At 33.2% G+C, this 21,106-nt stretch overlaps 1 protein-coding gene across 1 annotated transcript; it reads right to left on the bottom strand.

Annotated features, from left to right (window-relative positions):
* Nucleotides 1-2,284: 2,284 nt before the first annotated feature.
* On the bottom strand, nucleotides 2,285-12,926 carry LOC141393269 (rho guanine nucleotide exchange factor 25-like). Its single transcript, XM_073966258.1, has 6 exons — nucleotides 12,720-12,926; nucleotides 3,514-3,630; nucleotides 3,266-3,455; nucleotides 3,010-3,141; nucleotides 2,719-2,952; nucleotides 2,285-2,648 (listed from the first exon to the last, which is right to left on the bottom strand). The coding sequence occupies exons 1-6, from the start codon at nucleotides 12,833-12,835 to the stop codon at nucleotides 2,427-2,429; spliced, it is 1,011 nt and encodes a 336-aa protein (XP_073822359.1). The 5' UTR covers nucleotides 12,836-12,926; the 3' UTR covers nucleotides 2,285-2,426.
* Nucleotides 12,927-21,106: the final 8,180 nt, after the last annotated feature.

Here is a 21,106-nt window from a genome sequence, read left to right as displayed (position 1 = left end):
AAGGTCTTACGAAGCACCCTTTCCTTTTGAAAGGGTCTTAAGAAGCACCCTTTCCTTTGAAAAAGGGCCTGAAGAAGCACCCTTTCCTTTGGAAAGGGTCTTAAGAAGCACCCTTTCCTTTGGAAAGGGGCCTGAGGAAGCACCATTTCCTTTGGAAAGGGTCTTAAGAAGCACCCTTTCCTTTGGAAAGGGTCATAAGAAGCACCCTTTCCTTTGGAAAGGGTCATAAGAAGCACACTTTCCTTTGGAATGGGTCTTAAGATGCACCCTTTCCTTTGGAATAGGTCTTAAGAAGCACCCTTTTCTTTGGAAAGGGTCTTAAAAAGCACCCTTTTCTTTGGAATAGGTCTTAAGAAGCACCCTTTTCTTTGGAAAGGGTCTTAAAAAGCACCCTTTCCTTTTTAAAGGGTCTTACGAAGCACCCTTTCCTTTTGAAAGGGTCTTACGAAGCACCCTTTCCTTTTGAAAGGGTCTTAAGAAGCACCCTTTCCTTTGGAAAGGGGCCTGAAGAAGCACCCTTTCCTTTGGAAAAGGGCCTGAAGAAGCACCCTTTCCTTTGGAAAGGGTCTTAAGAAGCACCCTTTCCTTTGGAAAGGGTCTTAAGAAGCACCCTTTCCTTTGGAAAGGGTCTTAAGAAGCACCGTTTCCTTTGGAAAGGGTCTTAAGAAGCACCCTTTCCTTTGGAAAGGGTCTTAAGAAGCACCCTTTCCTTTGGAAAGGGTCTTAAGAAGCACCCTTTCCTTTGGAAAGTGTCTTAAGAAGCACCCTTTCCTTTGGAAAGTGTCTTAAGAAGCACACTTTCCTTTGGAAAGTGTCTTAAGAAGCACACTTTCCTTTGGAAAGTGTCTTAAGAAGCACACTTTCCTTTGGAAAGGGTCTTAAGAAGCACCCTTTCCTTTGGAAAGGGTCTTAAGAAGCACCCTTTCCTTTGGAAAGGGGCCTGAAGAAGCACCCTTTCCTTTGGAAAGGGGCCTGAAGAAGCACCCTTTCCTTTGGAAAGGGTCTTAAGAAATATTCTTTAAAAAATTCCTCAATCATGCCTTTCGAGGGCCCTCAAAAAATTCTTTAAAAATTCCAAGCCTATTCCTTTCGAAGCCTCTCAAAAAATTCCACGCTTATACAACAATTGTGCGCTTCGAGGGCCCTCAGAAAGTTCTTAAAAAAATCCACGCTAATGCCTATCGAGGGCCATCAAAAAATTCTTTAAAAAAAATCCACTCTTATGCCACGATTTTGCCTTTATAGGGCCCTCAAAAACTCTTTAACAAATTTCTCGCATATGCCACGATTATACCATTAGAGGGCCCTAAAAAATCTTTAAAAATTTCCACGCTTAAAGCATTAGAGGGCACTAACAAATCTTTAAAATTTTCCACGCTTAAAGCATTAGAGGGCCCTAAAAATCTTTAAAAATGTCCACGCTTATACCATTAGGGGGCTCTCAAAAAATTCTTCAAAAAATTCCACGATTATGCCACGCTTATGCCTTTCGAGGGCCCTCAAAAAATTCTTCAAAATATTCCACGCTTATGCCACAATTATGCCTTTCGAGGGTAATCAAAAAAATCTTTAAAAAATTCCACGCTTATGCGTGGTCGAAGGCCATCAAAAAATTCTTTAAAAAATCCACTCTTATGCCACGATTATGACTTTCGAGGCCCTCAAAAAATTCTTTAAAAAATCCACGCTTATGCCACGATTATGCCTTTCGAGGACCCTCAAAAATTCTTTAAAAATTCCACGCTTGTGGCTTTCTAGGGCCCTAATAAAATTCTCCAAAAAATTCCACACCTATGCCTTTCGAATGCCCACAAAAAGTTCTTTAAAAATTCCACGCTTATGCCTTTCGAGTGCCCTCAATAAATTCTTTAAAAAAATCAATGCTTATGCCTTTCGAGGGCCGTCAAAAAATTATTTAAAAAATTTCAGGATTATGCCTTTCGAAGGCCCTCAAAAAATTCTTCAAAATTTGTTTTCGGAGGGCCCTCAAAAAATGTTTTAAAAAATTTCAGGATTATGTCTTCTGAGGGACCTCAAAAAATTCGTTAAAAAATTCTACGATAATGCCTTTCAAGGGCCCTCAGAAAATAACACGTTTATGTCTTTCAAGGGGCCTCGAAAACGTCTTTAACAAAATCGACGTTTATATCGTTCATGTCCTTCCAAAAATAATTTAAAATATTCTTTAGAAAAATCACATCTATGCGTTTTATCGCCTCTAAAAACAGATTCCTAAATAATACAGGTATATGTTTTCAATGAACCACAAAAATAATTTAAAAAATCCATCGAAAAATATATTGTTTATTAAAAAAATGCTTAAATAAATATTATTAAAAAATTAAAAAAAACAAACAAACTTTATAACAGTCTCAATATATTCAAATTATTGTTCACCAAAATTATTTATTTACACATTTCTTTCCCTATATGGCAACTTCTCTATTCGTTTCTTCTTCTGTGGGATATTCCAAGTATGCTACAAGTTCTGCCTGGATTTGTAGTTGACTTTGTAATTGCATTAACCACAGATTATGGACCTCTTTACTGCTACCCTGACAAATTATGGGTGTACATTTTTTATTTGGATCTGTGGTATTTAATGAAAATTCTTTTTTAGACAAAACCTTCATGTGCAACTTATTCATCTGAAAATAGACGAAGAAGAAAAGGAAAAATTCAAATCAAATTTACGCGACATAATCTGAGGAGATTTACCGGAATTTGCAGGCAACAAGTATAGCTTGGTATACCATCTTTCTCCTTGGAATTTTGTCGATCGGTAAATACCAATAGACGTGTGAACAGAAACACGTAATGCAGTCTCTTCTTGCCATCATATTTACAGTGCAGATATTCTTGGAATAGTAATTTTCCATGATCATAAATGTCACCATTAAAGTTCTTCATATCCTCTAGGGCACTAAAATCATTGATGTGTTTTTGGACTTTCTGTAAGAGATTGAAATTGATTTGTTTTCTTTTTTCATTTTAAAATATGTCGTATACCAGAATCATTTCGTGTGCCTTTTCCATTGATTCCCAATCAGCATCAACTTCTCGCAGATTATCTGTTATACTCGATATGAATGATTCGTATGCAGCTAACCTTTGAGCTGGTGATATCAACAGATCGCATAGCTAAAAATGAAAAATAATGTAAAACAAATTTGGAAAAAGAAACTAGTTCAAATAACAAGTGATATAATTTTCGACTTATTTCATTAATTCCTTTCTCCATAATTTGAAATTTCATCACGTTTACCTGCCATTTCAACTTCAATTTTTCCTGAACCTCTTTAAAATATTCCTTGTAGTCTCTTAGAATGCACTGAGCAGTTGGTAAATTATTACAATATTTTGCATACATTTGCAAATCAGCATCACACTTTAATATGGCTGTACCCAATTCGGATGTAGCGTGACGATAATATTTTAAGATTTGTGAAAAGGAACTAAAAAATGAAAAAAATTAATAAAAATATCAAAAAGTATAGTGTGGAGCACACTTACTCTCTATGCCACTGGAAAATCTGTTCAATATTGCAAAATATGAAACGGCCTTTATATCCCCTTAAATCGTCTGGTATCGTTAGTTGTGGTATCGTCTTGCGAAATTCCCGTAAATACCTTGAAAAGAAAGGAAAACAAATAATTCTGTGCAACAAACTAGCCCCAACGTCTTTCAAGGGTCCTCAGAAAACTTATTAAAAAATTCCACGTTTATGTCCTTCAAAAATCCTCAAAAAATTCTTAAAGAAATCCACGTTTATGTCCTTCAAAAATCCTCAAAAAATTCTTAAAGAAATCCACGTTTATGTCCTTCAAAAATCCTCAAAAAATTCTTTAAAGAAATCCACGTTTATGTCCTTCAAAAATCCTCAAAAAATTCTTTAAAGAAATCCACGTTTATGTCCTTCAAAAATCCTCAAAAAATTCTTTAAAGAAATCCAAGTTTATGTCCTTCAAAAATCCTCAAAAAATTCTTTAAAGAAATCCACGTTTATGTCCTTCAAAGGCCCTCAACAAATTCTTTAAAGAAATCCACGTTTATGTCCTTCAAAAATCCTCAAAAAAATCTTTAAAGAAATCCACGTTTATTTCCTTCAAAAATTCTTTATTCTTAATAGAAATCCAAGTTTATGTCCTCCAAATATCCTCAAAAAATTCTTTAAAAAAATCCACGTTTATGTCCTTCAAAAATCCTCAAAAAATTCTTTAAAAAAATCCACGTTTATGTCCTTCAAAAATCCTCAAAAAATTCTTTAAAGAAATCCACGTTTATGTCCTTCAAAAATCCTCAAAAAATTCTTAAAGAAATCCACGTTTATGTCCTTCAAAAATCCTCAAAAAATTCTTTAAAGAAATCCACGTTTATGTCCTTCAAAAATCCTCAAAAAAATTCTTTAAAGAAATCCACGTTTATGTCCTTCAAAAATCCTCAAAAAATTCTTTGAAGAAATCCACGTTTATGTCCTTCAAAGGCCCTCAACAAATTCTTTAAAGAAATCCACGTTTATGTCCTTCAAAAATCCTCAAAAAAATCTTTAAAGAAATCCACGTTTATTTCCTTCAAAAATTCTTTATTCTTAATAGAAATCCAAGTTTATGTCCTCCAAATATCCTCAAAAAATTCTTTAAAAAATTCCACGTTTATGTCCTTCAAAAATCCTCAACAAATTCTTAAAGAAATCCACGTTTATGTCCTTCAAAAATCCTCAAAAAATTCTTTAAAGAAATCCACGTTTATGTCCTTCAAAAATCCTCAAAAAATTCTTTAAAGAAATCCACCTTTATGTCCTTCAAAAATCCTCAAAAAATTCTTTAAAGAAATCCACGTTTATGTCCTTCAAAAATCCTCAAAAAATTCTTTAAAGAAATCCACGTTTATGTCCTTTAAAAATCCTCAAAAAATTCTTTCAAGAAATCCACGTTTATGTCCTTCAAAAAATTCTTTAAAAAAATCCACGTTTATGTCCTTCAAAAATCCTCAAAAAATTCTTTAAAGAAATCCACGTTTATGTCCTTCAAAAATCCTCAAAAAATTCTTTAAAGAAATCCACGTTTAAGTCCTTCAAAAATCCTCAAAAAATTCTTTAAAGAAATCCACGTTTATGTCCTTCAAAAATCCTCAAAAAATTCTTTAAAGAAATCCACGTTTATGTCCTTCAAAAATCCTCAAAAAATTCTTTAAAGAAATCCACGTTTAAGTCCTTCAAAAATCCTCAAAAAATTCTTTAAAGAAATCCACGTTTATGTCCTTCAAAAATCCTCAAAAAATTCTTTAAAGAAATCCACGTTTATGTCCTTCAAAAATCCTCAAAAAATTCTTTAAAGAAATCCACGTTTAAGTCCTTCAAAAATCCTCAAAAATTTCTTTAAAGAAATCCACGTGTAAGTCCTTCAAAAATCCTCAAAAATTTCTTTAAAGAAATCCACGTTTATGTCCTTCAAAAATCCTCAAAAAATTCTTTAAAGAAATCCACGTTTAAGTCCTTCAAAAATCCTCAAAAAATTCTTTAAAGAAATCCACGTTTAAGTCCTTCAAAAATCCTCAAAAAATTCTTTAAAGAAATCCACGTTTATGTCCTTCAAAAATCCTCAAAAAATTCTTTAAAGAAATCCACGTTTATGTCCTTCAAAAATCCTCAAAAAATTCTTTAAAGAAATCCACGTTTAAGTCCTTCAAAAATCCTCAAAAATTTCTTTAAAGAAATCCACGTTTAAGTCCTTCAAAAATCCTCAAAAAATTCTTTAAAGAAATCCACGTTTATGTCCTTCAAAAATCCTCAAAAAATTCTTTAAAGAAATCCACGTTTATGTCCTTCAAAAATCCTCAAAAAATTCTTTAAAGAAATCCAAATCAAAAATCCTCAAAAAATTCTTTAAAGAAATCCACGTTTAAGTCCCTCAAAAATCCTCAAAAATTTCTTTAAAGAAATCCACGTTTATGTCCTCAAAAATCCTCAAAAAATTCTTTAAAGAAATCCACGTTTATGTCCTTCAAAAATCCTCAAAAAATTCTTTAAAGAAATCCACGTTTATGTCCTTCAAAAATCCTCAAAAAATTCTTTAAAGAAATCCACGTTTATGTCCTTCAAAAATCCTCAAAAAATTCTTTAAAGAAATCCACGTTTATGTCCTTCAAAAATCCTCAAAAAATTCTTTAAAGGAATCCACGTTTATGTCCTTCAAAAATCCTCAAAAAATTCTTTAAAGAAATCCACGTTGATGTCCTTCAAAAATCTTCAAAAAATTCTTTAAAGGAATCCACGTTTATGTCCTTCAAAAATCCTTAAAAAAGAAATCCACGTTTATGTCCTTCAAAAATCCTCAAAAAATTCTTTAAAGGAATCCACGTTTATGTCCTTCAAAAATCCTTAAAAAAGAAATCCACGTTTATGTCCTTCAAAAATCCTCAAAAAATTCTTTAAAGAAATCCACGTTTATGTCCTTCAAAAATCCTCAAAAAATTCTTTAAAGAAATCCACGTTTATGTCCTTCAAAAATCCTCAAAAAATTCTTTAAAGAAATCCACGTTTATGTCCTTCAAAAATCCTCAAAAAATTCTTTAAAGAAATCCACGTTTATGTCCTTCAAAAATCCTCAAAAAATTCTTTAAAGAAATCCACGTTTATGTCCTTCAAAAATCCTCAAAAAATTCTTTAAAGAAATCCACGTTTATGTCCTTCAAAAATCCTCAAAAAATTCTTTAAAGAAATCCACGTTTATGTCCTTCAAAAATCCTCAAAAAATTCTTTAAAGAAATCCACGTTTATGTCCTTCAAAAATCCTCAAAAAATTCTTTAAAGAAATCCACGTTTATGTCCTTCAAAAATCCTCAAAAAATTCTTTAAAGAAATCCACGTTTATGTCCTTCAAAAATCCTCAAAAAATTCTTTAAAGAAATCCACGTTTATGTCCTTCAAAAATCCTCAAAAAATTCTTTAAAGAAATCCACGTTTATGTCCTTCAAAAATCCTCAAAAAATTCTTTAAAGAAATCCACGTTTATGTCCTTCAAAAATCCTCAAAAAATTCTTTAAAGAAATCCACGTTTATGTCCTTCAAAAATCCTCAAAAAATTCTTTAAAGAAATCCACGTTTATGTCCTTCAAAAATCCTCAAAAAATTCTTTAAAGAAATCCACGTTTATGTCCTTCAAAAATCCTCAAAAAATTCTTTAAAGAAATCCACGTTTATGTCCTTCAAAAATCCTCAAAAAATTCTTTAAAGAAATCCACGTTTATGTCCTTCAAAAATCCTCAAAAAATTCTTTAAAGAAATCCACGTTTATGTCCTTCAAAAATCCTCAAAAAATTCTTTAAAGAAATCCACGTTTATGTCCTTCAAAAATCCTCAAAAAATTCTTTAAAGAAATCCACGTTTATGTCCTTCAAAAATCCTCAAAAAATTCTTTAAAGAAATCCACGTTTATGTCCTTCAAAAATCCTCAAAAAATTCTTTAAAGAAATCCACGTTTATGTCCTTCAAAAATCCTCAAAAAATTCTTTAAAGAAATCCACGTTTATGTCCTTCAAAAATCCTCAAAAAATTCTTTAAAGAAATCCACGTTTATGTCCTTCAAAAATCCTCAAAAAATTCTTTAAAGAAATCCACGTTTATGTCCTTCAAAAATCCTCAAAAAATTCTTTAAAGAAATCCACGTTTATGTCCTTCAAAAATCCTCAAAAAATTCTTTAAAGAAATCCACGTTTATGTCCTTCAAAAATCCTCAAAAAATTCTTTAAAGAAATCCACGTTTATGTCCTTCAAAAATCCTCAAAAAATTCTTTAAAGAAATCCACGTTTATGTCCTTCAAAAATCCTCAAAAAATTCTTTAAAGAAATCCACGTTTATGTCCTTCAAAAATCCTCAAAAAATTCTTTAAAGAAATCCACGTTTATGTCCTTCAAAAATCCTCAAAAAATTCTTTAAAGAAATCCACGTTTATGTCCTTCAAAAATCCTCAAAAAATTCTTTAAAGAAATCCACGTTTATGTCCTTCAAAAATCCTCAAAAAATTCTTTAAAGAAATCCACGTTTATGTCCTTCAAAAATCCTCAAAAAATTCTTTAAAGAAATCCACGTTTATGTCCTTCAAAAATCCTCAAAAAATTCTTTAAAGAAATCCACGTTTATGTCCTTCAAAAATCCTCAAAAAATTCTTTAAAGAAATCCACGTTTATGTCCTTCAAAAATCCTCAAAAAATTCTTTAAAGAAATCCACGTTTATGTCCTTCAAAAATCCTCAAAAAATTCTTTAAAGAAATCCACGTTTATGTCCTTCAAAAATCCTCAAAAAATTCTTTAAAGAAATCCACGTTTATGTCCTTCAAAAATCCTCAAAAAATTCTTTAAAGAAATCCACGTTTATGTCCTTCAAAAATCCTCAAAAAATTCTTTAAAGAAATCCACGTTTATGTCCTTCAAAAATCCTCAAAAAATTCTTTAAAGAAATCCACGTTTATGTCCTTCAAAAATCCTCAAAAAATTCTTTAAAGAAATCCACGTTTATGTCCTTCAAAAATCCTCAAAAAATTCTTTAAAGAAATCCACGTTTATGTCCTTCAAAAATCCTCAAAAAATTCTTTAAAGAAATCCACGTTTATGTCCTTCAAAAATCCTCAAAAAATTCTTTAAAGAAATCCACGTTTATGTCCTTCAAAAATCCTCAAAAAATTCTTTAAAGAAATCCACGTTTATGTCCTTCAAAAATCCTCAAAAAATTCTTTAAAGAAATCCACGTTTATGTCCTTCAAAAATCCTCAAAAAATTCTTTAAAGAAATCCACGTTTATGTCCTTCAAAAATCCTCAAAAAATTCTTTAAAGAAATCCACGTTTATGTCCTTCAAAAATCCTCAAAAAATTCTTTAAAGAAATCCACGTTTATGTCCTTCAAAAATCCTCAAAAAATTCTTTAAAGAAATCCACGTTTATGTCCTTCAAAAATCCTCAAAAAATTCTTTAAAGAAATCCACGTTTATGTCCTTCAAAAATCCTCAAAAAATTCTTTAAAGAAATCCACGTTTATGTCCTTCAAAAATCCTCAAAAAATTCTTTAAAGAAATCCACGTTTATGTCCTTCAAAAATCCTCAAAAAATTCTTTAAAGAAATCCACGTTTATGTCCTTCAAAAATCCTCAAAAAATTCTTTAAAGAAATCCACGTTTATGTCCTTCAAAAATCCTCAAAAAATTCTTTAAAGAAATCCACGTTTATGTCCTTCAAAAATCCTCAAAAAATTCTTTAAAGAAATCCACGTTTATGTCCTTCAAAAATCCTCAAAAAATTCTTTAAAGAAATCCACGTTTATGTCCTTCAAAAATCCTCAAAAAATTCTTTAAAGAAATCCACGTTTATGTCCTTCAAAAATCCTCAAAAAATTCTTTAAAGAAATCCACGTTTATGTCCTTCAAAAATCCTCAAAAAATTCTTTAAAGAAATCCACGTTTATGTCCTTCAAAAATCCTCAAAAAATTCTTTAAAGAAATCCACGTTTATGTCCTTCAAAAATCCTCAAAAAATTCTTTAAAGAAATCCACGTTTATGTCCTTCAAAAATCCTCAAAAAATTCTTTAAAGAAATCCACGTTTATGTCCTTCAAAAATCCTCAAAAAATTCTTTAAAGAAATCCACGTTTATGTCCTTCAAAAATCCTCAAAAAATTCTTTAAAGAAATCCACGTTTATGTCCTTCAAAAATCCTCAAAAAATTCTTTAAAGAAATCCACGTTTATGTCCTTCAAAAATCCTCAAAAAATTCTTTAAAGAAATCCACGTTTATGTCCTTCAAAAATCCTCAAAAAATTCTTTAAAGAAATCCACGTTTATGTCCTTCAAAAATCCTCAAAAAATTCTTTAAAGAAATCCACGTTTATGTCCTTCAAAAATCCTCAAAAAATTCTTTAAAGAAATCCACGTTTATGTCCTTCAAAAATCCTCAAAAAATTCTTTAAAGAAATCCACGTTTATGTCCTTCAAAAATCCTCAAAAAATTCTTTAAAGAAATCCACGTTTATGTCCTTCAAAAATCCTCAAAAAATTCTTTAAAGAAATCCACGTTTATGTCCTTCAAAAATCCTCAAAAAATTCTTTAAAGAAATCCACGTTTATGTCCTTCAAAAATCCTCAAAAAATTTTTTAAAGAAATCCACGTTTATGTCCCTCAAAAATCTTCAAAAAATTCTTTAAAGAAATCCACGTTTATGTCCTTCAAAAATCCTGAAAAAATTCTTTAAAGAAATCCACGTTTATGTCCTTCAAAAATCCTCAAAAAATTCTTTAAAGAAATCCACGTTTATGTCCTTCAAAAATCCTCAAAAAATTCTTTAAAGAAATCCACGTTTATGTCCTTCAAAAATCCTCAAAAAATTCTTTAAAGAAATCCACGTTTATGTCCTTCAAAAATCCTCAAAAAATTCTTTAAAGAAATCCACGTTTATGTCCTTCAAAAATCCTCAAAAAATTTTTTAAAGAAATCCACGTTTATGTCCCTCAAAAATCTTCAAAAAATTCTTTAAAGAAATCCACGTTTATGTCCTTCAAAAATCCTGAAAAAATTCTTTAAAGAAATCCACGTTTATGTCCTTCAAAAATCCTCAAAAAATTCTTTAAAGAAATCCACGTTTATTTCCTTCAAAAATTCTTTATTCTTTAAAGAAATCCAAGCTTATGTCCTCCAAATATCCTCAAAAAATTCTTTAAAGAAATCCACGTTTATGTCCTTCAAAAATCCTCAAAAAATTCTTTAAAGAAATCCACGTTTATGTCCTTTAAAAATCCTCAAAAAATTCTTTAAAGACATCCACGTTTATGTCCTTCAAAAATCCTCAACAAATTCTTTAAAGAAATCCACGTTTATGTCCTTCAAAAATCCACAAAAAATTCTTTAAAGAAATCCACGTTTATGTCCTTCGAAAATCCTCAAAAAAATTCTTCAAAGAAATCCACGTTTCAGTCCTCGCCTAATATGTGTGGACATAGCGAATAATGCTGTTGTAGTACTGTACATTTTTCGGAATCCATGGTGATGTTAGGCAACTGGGAAATATCTTCTTACCATAAGGAGGAGTAATGCCTCTAAATCTTGCTACTGGCGACAAGAGGAAGATCGCCCTGTAAGACTCACCACAGCTGGTATCGTTGCCTAACTTTAGTGGCGGGACCACCATGCCAACTTTCCAGTTTTCTGGTAAAATATGGGTGGTTGAGAGCACTTGTTAAGTACTCAACTCCTGGTTCATCCAGTTGCTAAAGCAGTACCATTGGATGATTTTGTGTTTCAGATGACATCTGCTACACTGTCCATCATAAATTGTGCTGGTAACTTCTCGGCTGAGAGGGCTCTTTTGCGGTGTAGCACTCTACTCTACGTCCTATCATTCTCGGCTTGCTCGATAAAATGCCAGTTAAAATAACTCGCACATCACTTTGGATCTGTCACTGTCCCGCAGTCGAAAATAACATCCGTTCTATTATCCTTTTTTCCCGGACTCGGGAGTAATTTAACCGTTTCCCACAATTTACACAATCCTCTACCAATGTTGCATTACTTCAGGTGGAGGTTCGCCCGCTTGCCTGCTCATCCGTTATTTTAGTTGGTGCCGGCAGGTGTTTTAAGAGCTTTGGAGCCATGATCTCAAGAAGTATGGACTTGCCCATGGAAAAAATAGGCCGTCGTAATGGAGACCGCGAAACCCAACTGTTGTAAAATTTTCAAGCAGATAATTTAGCTGACTTTACACTATACATTGCGAAAATTTTGAAATTTTGTTTGGGAGCCATATCTGAATCTTATTTATTTCTGGAACACATATTAGTTAGATCATTTTAGCGAACATTTTTGAACACTCCCGAAGGTGTGGACCATTATGGTCCACAAATGGGCAAAATATATAGAGGTCTGAAATTTGGGCCAAACCGGTTGATCCGTTAGACAGTTATAGTTCGCACCAGCCAGACAGAAAGAGACAAACATAGTTAAATCGCCTCCAAATTGTCTGAGAGAGATTTCCGACAAACATTATTTCTATGAGACATATTTTGATCGTATCCAAGTTTATATATCCTTGTTAGCCTATAGGAGAGAGAGTATTCATAGGTTAATTTTCCCGGCTGAAGTTTTGACGTCCGTCGCTTTCCATTGCACGCCCTGTAAGGTAATCAGGGCAACCGTGAATAAAAATTCCGTGCGGAATTTTTCTCTTTCCCCAATTTCAAAATTTGTATTTCCATATTTATGTCCAAAATGAGAATATTTTTGTCGACTCAGCGAGAATATTGCATAATTATATGATTTTAGTAGTTTCCAATGTTTTAAAATATAGATTTTTAAAGAATTTCACTTTTCAAAATTTTTTTCCGTGCGGAAAATTGCGCTATAAATTTCGCTTTCACCATATCTTCAACAATTGTTATTGGATCCTTGTGAACCGACTTGATGGTAAAATTATAAAATATAAAACTATTTTCTTCAAAAAAATGCGATACTTCCAAGGACTTCTAAAATATATGTTTAGATTGTCTGATAGACAGACAATTTCCTCCGATTTCAAAATAATTTTTTTTGTTGGTCACTTTTTAACTTTGCCTTTAAATTCATCACCATCTTCTTATATCAAGATAAGACACATCATTTTTAAATTAGCATTACTAATGTTGATTATTTATATCACGACATTGATGATTAATTTAATTTTTGTTTGAAATTTAATTACCCATTAACAATGCAAGATAATTGTTCTATATAGGCTTCTTCGGTCTTTACTAGTTCCGATAATGTAGTTTCTAGTTTTCCTAAACTAGTTGAATTGCGTTGACTTCTTCTTGCCATTTTTTTTTTTTTTTTTTGAATATTTGAATCGAGCTTTTTCTACTTTATGATGGAAATGACACTTTGCCACAATGAACACTTTTTTCAAACTGAAACAGAGACAAAAGATCTTCATTCATTTATAAATTTAAATAAAATAAAACCACAAGACGACGAGTCTTAGGATGTATCACCATCACTCATTCATCCTCCGAAAATATTTCCATAGATTCAAATATAAATGACGGTCAATCAAAGAATGTCTGTGCTGTTCTTGTGAATCCCATGATTCTAAACTTTTCAAAGAATGCTGAGTAAAAATTGTGTCGGTTACCGTTTATGATTTTTTTATACAAAATAAAATATTCTATTTTATGTTTGCCTGTTAAGGCCATCATGATAACGTAATTGAATCTCAATTATCGTTCTCTTTCGAGATGAGAACCCACAAACGTGGATTTTTTAAAGAATATTTTTTCCATCCAACATCAGACCCACAAACGTGGATTTTTTAAAGAATATTTTTTCCATCCAACATCAGACCCACAAACGTGGATTTTTTAAAGAATATTTTTTCCATCGAACATCAGGCCCACAAACGTGGATTTTTTAAAGAATATTTTTTTTTTCGAACATCAGACCCACAAACGTGGATTTTTTAAAGAATATTTTTTTTCGAACATCAGACCCACAAACGTGGATTTTTTAAAGAATATTTTTTCCATCCAACATCAGACCCACAAACGTGGATTTTTTAAAGAATATTTTTTCCATCCAACATCAGACCCACAAACGTGGATTTTCTATCGAAATTTTAATTTTTTACTTTTAAACTCTTTTTATGGTGGCGAGTCCCGACAAATCCCGCAGTCCCGAAATTGGCCCGAAAAAAACCCGGAAACCCGGGTTAAGGAATTTGAAAATCCCGAATCCGGAGATTTTTGAAAACCTGTCCCGTTCGACATCCCTAATCAAAACAAGTGAGAAAAGGCTATAGTCGGTACGGGGCCGACTATGTGATTCCCTACACCACTACCTCTGTGAATAATCTTTTCACTCGAAAACATTTCGTTTATGGAGATACGAACGTTTTCACCTATCTGGCTTTTATACCAAATGACTTAAGGCGAACTGAACCAAAATAATTAATATTTAATTTTATATTTGACTACTATCGACATCACCAACATCAATAGGCTTCTATCTCTGTGAGAAAATTTCGTGATGATCCGATCAAAATTCCGACCTGTAGTGTGATTGCAGGAAAAGTGGAAAAAGGGATGCATTAACGACTATTGCGATATCTCTATTATTTGACTACCTACGCCAACCTACTTTGCATGATTTCAAAAATGGGATTTTCTACTTTCTTAGTCAGGCTTTGCTTTTAGACGGTCCCCAACCAAAGGTGTGATATCCGTCATTACTATTAAAATCGCAAAAATGAGAAGTTGGGTTTTATTAGCGACTATTGCGATATCTTCGTTGTTTGACCACCCACGACAAACTACGTTACATCGTTGTAAAGGTGATATTTTCTACTTTCATTGCCAGGTTTTGCTTTTTGTAGACCCCTTATAGACGCTGCGATATTTGCTTTGGAATAAAATGTTGATTTTTTCTCCAACTAAAGTTTTTGCTCATTCCGACCCCTAAATATTGTCCGACCATCATCAAAATCAATAGGCTTCTTCCTCTTTGAGATCCCCATTAACTCTCCAAATTTCGTGACGATCCGATCAAAATTGCGGCCTGTAGCGTGATTTCCAAAAAATGGCAAAATGATATGAATAACCGACTATTGAGATATCTCCGCTATTTGGTCACCTACGCCGACCTAGTTTGCATCATTGTAAAGGTGGAATCTTCTACTTTCATAGTCAGGCTTTGCTTTTGGAAAGTCCCCAGCCAAAGCTGTGATATTCATCATTATAACTAAAATCGCAAGCATGAAAATTTGGGGTTTATTTGCGACTATTGTGATATCTTCGTTATTTGATCACCTACAAGAACCTACTTTACATCATTAGAAAGGTGATATTTTCTACTTTCATTGTCAGGTTTTGCTTTTGATATACCCGATATAGAAGCTGAGATATTCGCTTTGGAAAAAAACGTTGTCTTTTTTTCCACATAAGTTTTTTGCCCATTCCGACCCCTAAATATTATCCGACCATCACCAAAATCAATAGGCTTCTTCCCCTCCGGGACCCCCATCAACACTCAAAATTTCGTGACGATCCGATCAAAATTGCGACCTGTAGCGTGATTACAAGGTTTAGATGGACAGACGGACAGACGGACGAACGGACGGACACACATAGCCAGATCGACTCAGCTCGTCGAGACATTCATTTTGATATATATAAGTATGGGTCTACGACCATTATTTCGATGCGTTACAAACTTTTTGGCCAAAACCAACTTATAATACCCTCCCCACATAGTGGTGTAGGGTATAATTATGTGCAGCTTACAAAACCGGAAACCCGGGTTAAGGAATTTGGAAATCCCGAATCCGGGGATTTTTAAAAACATGCGAAGTCTTATACTAAATCAATATTATAGGAACCAACTTCCATAGTCGGTCCGAGCTCAATGAACGCATTGCACGTCGACACCATCAACTTGGTCTTCTCACCGTTTACCGCCAGACCCACTTTAGCAGATTCTCCTTCGACCTTCATAAAGGTATCAGTTACTTCTTTTACTGATCGGCCCATGATGTCTATATCATCAGCATAAGCAAGTAACATGTGACTATTGGTGTAGATTGTGCCACTTCTTTTGACGTTTGCCTCTCGTATAACCTTTTCCAGCAGGATGTTGAAGAGATCACACGAAAGGCTGTCTGCTTGTCTGAAACCTCTTTTGGTACCAAACTCTTGGGAGAGGTTCTTTCCTATTGTAACTGAGGACCTCGTGTCAGTTATAGTCATTTTACAAGGCCGGATGAGCTTTGCGGGGATACCAACTTCAGACATGGCTTGGAATACCTTTGAACGCAGCGGGCTGTCGAAGGCTGCTTTATAATCGACAAAAAGGTGGTAGGTGTCGATCTGCATCTCTTGGGTCTTCTCCAGGATTTGCCGTAAATATATGGTCAATGGTGGACTTACCAGGTCTAAAGCCGCATTGGTATGGTCCAATTATCTCGTTGACCATAGGCTTTAGTCGTTCGCACAATATCCCTGACACGATATACAGTATCGGCCAAAACTAAAGCAAACCCCTCAGTACATATTTTTAAAATGTAATTTTTTTTAAGAAAACAAAGTTGTAATTTGTATTTGTATTTTTCGTTTTCTTTATTTATATCCATATTAATAGAAAACACAATCAGAATGTATTCAGAATGTAATAAACAAAAGTTAAAATTCAAAAATCATTTTAGGTCGAAAATGTAATCGGACAAAACTAAAGCACCCCCCTATTTGAAGTATAACAAAAACCATTGAAATCATATTTCGTTGGGCCTCCTCTTTTCTGGATGACACAATCACATCTTTTAGACATAAAGGATTCTAAATAATTAATTATTGCAGGCGAAATAATTGATTTTCGGAAAATTTAGCTTAAATCCTCAAAATACTGAAAATCGGAACTTATCGCTATATGGGGGCTATACCCAAACGTGGACCTAGGACAACGATCTTTGGTGGATAGGTTTTGTGACCACTAGGAACCCTAAGTACCAAATTACAGCTAATTTAGTGGGGAAATATGGCTTAAAAATTCAAAATACCGAAGATCGGAAGGTACCGCTATAAGGATGCTATACCAAAACATTACCCGATATTGTTTATATCCATTTAAAAAAGATACTACAGCCTCTTCTGTTCAAATACAAAATCGCTTAAGTTTAAAAATTAGCAAAAGAACGATTCACAAAAGAACGGTAGACGTCGGCTTATTCAGTCGACGACGACCAACAAGCAATATTTAGGATTTAACAGTTGCCCACTTGGTACACGTCTTTTACCATCTGAATACATTAAATTAAATATAGCTTCATCGGAAAATAGCAGTATCCTCCATTTTCTAATCCAATTCACTTTTAGTCGATATTAAAGGTTTCTTGCTGGTCGTCGACTGAATAAGTCGACGTCTACCGTTCTTTTGTGAATCGTTCTTTTTCTAATTTTTAAACTTAAGCGATTTTGTATTTCACCAGAGGAGGATGTAGTATCATTTTCGGATGGATATGAACAATATCGGGTAATGTTTTGGTATAGCATCGTTATAGCGGTACCTTCCGATCTTCGGAATTTTGAATTTTTAAGCCATATTTCCCCACTAAATTAGCTGTAATTTGGTACTTAGGGTTCCTAGTGGTCACAAAACATATCCACCAAAGATCGTTGTCCTAGGTCCACGTTTGGGTATAGCCCCCATATAGCGATAAGTTCCGATTTTCAGTATTTTGAGGATTTAAGCTAAATTTTCCGAAAATCAATTATTTCGCCTGCAATAATTAATTATTTAGAATCCTTTATGTCTAAAAGATGTGATTGTGTCATCCAGAATAGAGGAGGCCCAACGAAATATTGATTTCAATGGTTTTTGTTATACTTCAAATAGGGGGGGTGCTTTAGTTTTGTCCGGTTACATTTACGACCTACAATGATTTTTGAATTTTAACTTTTGTTTATTACATTCTGAATACATTCTGATTGTGTTTTCTATTAATATGGATATAAATAAAGAAAATGAAAAATACAAATAAAAATTACAACTTTGTTTTCTTAAAAAAATTTTCATTTTAAAAATATGTACTGAGGGGGTGCTTTAGTTTTGGCCGATACTGTATATACGAATACCATCTTCTGGGATTGGGACAGTGGTATCTTCGTCGTCTTCGCTGCTATTGGATACCAACAGTTTTGAAAAATGTTCTTTCCATATCCTGAGCACACTATCTGTATCAGTTACCAAATTACCTTGCTGGTCTCTACAGGAGGATGTACCTGTACCAAAGCCATCAGTTTGATGCTTGACCCTTTGGTAGAATTTTCGGACTTCATTCTGGCTCCTGTACATCTCGATTTTTTCACACTCCCGTATTTCCATCTCTCTCTTTTTCCTGCGAAAAAGACGTTTCTCCTCTCTCCTTTTCACACGATATCTCTCTCGTGCGCTACGCGTAGCTACGGATTGTAAAGTAGCCCTATATGCCGCATTTTTCTCTTCGGTGGCAGCACGATACTCCTGATCATACCATGGATTCACTGTGGAGACTGAATTTCCCGATTGTTGGGCCAAAGATATTCTCCTTTCCAATTTTGGCAACTCAAGTTTAGAGGTAATGCAAAATCGACCCCTTAATTATACCCTCCATAATAATCCTCCATAAAATCGAGGGCGAACAAATTTGTAGAATATTTTGATCTGATACGATCACATTTTATAGGAGAAGGGACCAAAAAGAACCCTTTAATGACCGCGTGAGGGTTATAATATATGAAAAATTAAACCAGCGACCCGGAAAATCTAAGAACCCAAGGTAAGATCAAAATCCATTCAGTTTTAGAGTTTTTACCAGGTTTTTCGTAAAATTGGACACTGTGCACTGGTGTAACTCGTGCCTACATTCACTACATTTTCCTTCTGTGAATTTTTATTTGTTTAAAATGTCCTTCGCCATACTACTTATGGATTCTGTAGGTTCCTTTACAAAGTGATGGCGTTCAAGGTTTTTCCAAGTTTAAGTTAATCAGTTAACATTTGCAAAGGAACAACAAAAAAAAAACAATTGTTTATTGTTGTTTATTATTTATCTCTGGCATTTATTTGTTTTTGTCATAGAACATTTACAATAAAATCTAAACATTTATTATAAATATTATAATTAAATAAATCATTAATAATAATAAATTTCCCATACATGTTGTGTATATGCATATTTTTTTGTTGTTTTTGTTTTTGTGTATAACATATAGTCACATCTAAACAACTCGATATATAATTTCAGAATTAAATATTTATATTCACTAGATTGCCGGTAAGCTGCAATATTATAATTAAATATATGTATGTATGTATTTGTATATATCATCATTGGTGTATAATTTTATTTTATTTCATAAATTTATTTGTCTATATTGAAACATTTATGCAAAAATTGTTTTAAGAACAACTATAGTTTAGTTTTTGTTAATATTAAAATACATATTTCTAAACATTTAATAATTATTTTAATTGTTAAATATTGTTGTGATTGTAATGCTTTTGTTGGGAATTATCATTTTTTTATAATTATTTGAATTCCTTGTTCGTTATTTGTCGTAGAATGTTGCTATTTTAATATGTATTTTTTTCTTTTTTTTTTTGTAACAAATTATAACAACAAAACTTAACGATAATCGGGGAACAAAAAAGTCCAAATTTTTTATGAAAAAGTACGCAGTAAATAATAAATCAGTCTTAAACGATTGTGGGAAAGGAAAATGTGTAAATAGATAAACAAATAAAACAGTTTTATAACTAAAAAAATAGATTTTTTAAAACTAATCCATTATCCATTTTCAAAATCGAAAAACGACGCATATAAATTCCTAAATAAAACCACAAAACAAATGTTAAAACCTGTTTTTTATTTTATTTATTTTTTTTTTTTTTTTGTAAAATAACAAATGTTTCACACTGGTATAAAGAAAGAAATATTGAAAAATTAAGAAAAAATATTAATGTTTTGAATCCCACTTGGTGGGACTTAAAATTTTTGTAATTAATCGTAGTTTAATACAAAACAAGTAAGAACGACGTTAAGTTCGTCCAGGCCGAACTTGTTATACCCTCCACAACGAGTTGTATTGAAGTAAAATGGAACAATTAGTTTCCTTTCGTCTATGCAGTTCGGAACGTTTTTAGTCTCAAAGAAGAGTAAATACCAAATTTCCGATATTTCGGTAAAACCTTCAAAACACCAAAAATCCCTTTTGGAATATTTTATAAACCCATGGAAGACTAAATAACAAATTTCAGTCTTTCGGTGGGATATTGACGTCACAACCTTCAGAATTAGGAAAATCGGGAGGTACCGTTCTATGGGAGCTATATCGAAACGTGGACCTATATCGACGAAAGGCTTATACCTTAAACAAAGACTAAATATCAAATTTCAGCCATTTCGATGGGTTGCTGTGGTCACAACCTTTAAAATACCGAAAATCGGGAGGTACCGTTCTATGAGGGCTAAATGAAGGCGTAGGACCCCTACCGACAAATTTCATGAGGTACGTTTAATACCCCAAATGAAGACCAAATACCAAATTACAGCCATTTTGGTGGAATATTGTGGCCACAAACTTCAAAATACCAGAAATAGAGAGGTACCGTTCTATGGGGACTATACTAAGCCGGGGACATGTACCGACAAGTTTCAGGGGGAAAGTTCTATACCCCCAACGAAGACTAAATACAAAATTTCAGCCATTTCGGTGGAATAAAGGCCACAAACTTCAAATTACCGGAAATAGGGAGGTACCGTTCTATGGGGGCTATACGAAGGCGTGGATCTGTACCGACAAATTTCATATGGCACGTTCAGTACCTCCAATGAACACGAAATACCAATTTTCAGCCATTTCGGTGGATTATTGTGGCCACAACTTTCAAAATAATGAAAATCGGGAGGTGCCGTTCTATGGGGGCTATATCGAAACTTGGACCTATACCGACGAATTTCAGTCAGAAAGGCTTTTGCCTTAAACAAAGACTATATACCAAATTTCAGTCATTTCGGTAGATTCCTGTGGCCACAACCTTCAAAATACCGAAAATCGGGAGGTACCGTTCTATGAGGGCTATATGAAGGCGTGGACCCCCACCGACAAATTTCATATGGTACGTTTAGTACCCCAAATGAAGACCAAATACCAAATTTCAGCCATTTCGGTGGAATATTTAAGCCACAAACTTCAAATTACCGGAAATAGGGAGGTACCGTCCTATGGGGGCTATACTAAGGCGTGGACCTATAACGACTAATTTCATATGGTGCGTTTAGTACCCCAAATGAAGACCAAATACCAAATTTCAGCCATTTCGGTGGATTATTGTGGCCACAACCTTCAAAATACCGGAAATAGGGAGGTACCGTTCTATGGGCACTATACTAAGGCGTGGACCTATACCGACAAATTTCATATGGTACGTTTAGTACCTCAAATGAAGACCAAATACCAATTTTCAGCCATTTCGGTGGATTATTGTGGCCACAACCTTCAAAATAACGAAAATGGGGAGGTGCCGTTCTATGGGGGCTATATGAAGAAAGCGTGGACCTATACC

Source organism: Musca autumnalis, unplaced genomic scaffold (genome assembly GCF_047663935.1).
Source record: "Musca autumnalis isolate F117 unplaced genomic scaffold, ASM4766393v1 scaffold_2, whole genome shotgun sequence".
In the NCBI taxonomy this organism is placed as follows: domain Eukaryota; kingdom Metazoa; phylum Arthropoda; class Insecta; order Diptera; family Muscidae; genus Musca; species Musca autumnalis.
Note: the sequence above shows the minus strand (reverse complement) of the source record. Positions and strands in the feature narration are given on the sequence as shown.

Excerpts from the sequence above, each read along its gene's own strand:
- LOC141393269 (XM_073966258.1), bottom strand. The coding sequence starts at position 12,835 with ATGGCAAGAAGAAGTCAACGCAATTCAACTAGTTTAGGAAAACTAGAA. Across the intron at positions 3,142-3,265 it reads AATTGAAGTTGAAATGGCAG|CTATGCGATCTGTTGATATC; the intron begins GTAAACGTGATG and ends TTTCATTTTTAG. Across the intron at positions 2,953-3,009 it reads AGGCACACGAAATGATTCTG|AAAGTCCAAAAACACATCAA; the intron begins GTATACGACATA and ends AATCTCTTACAG.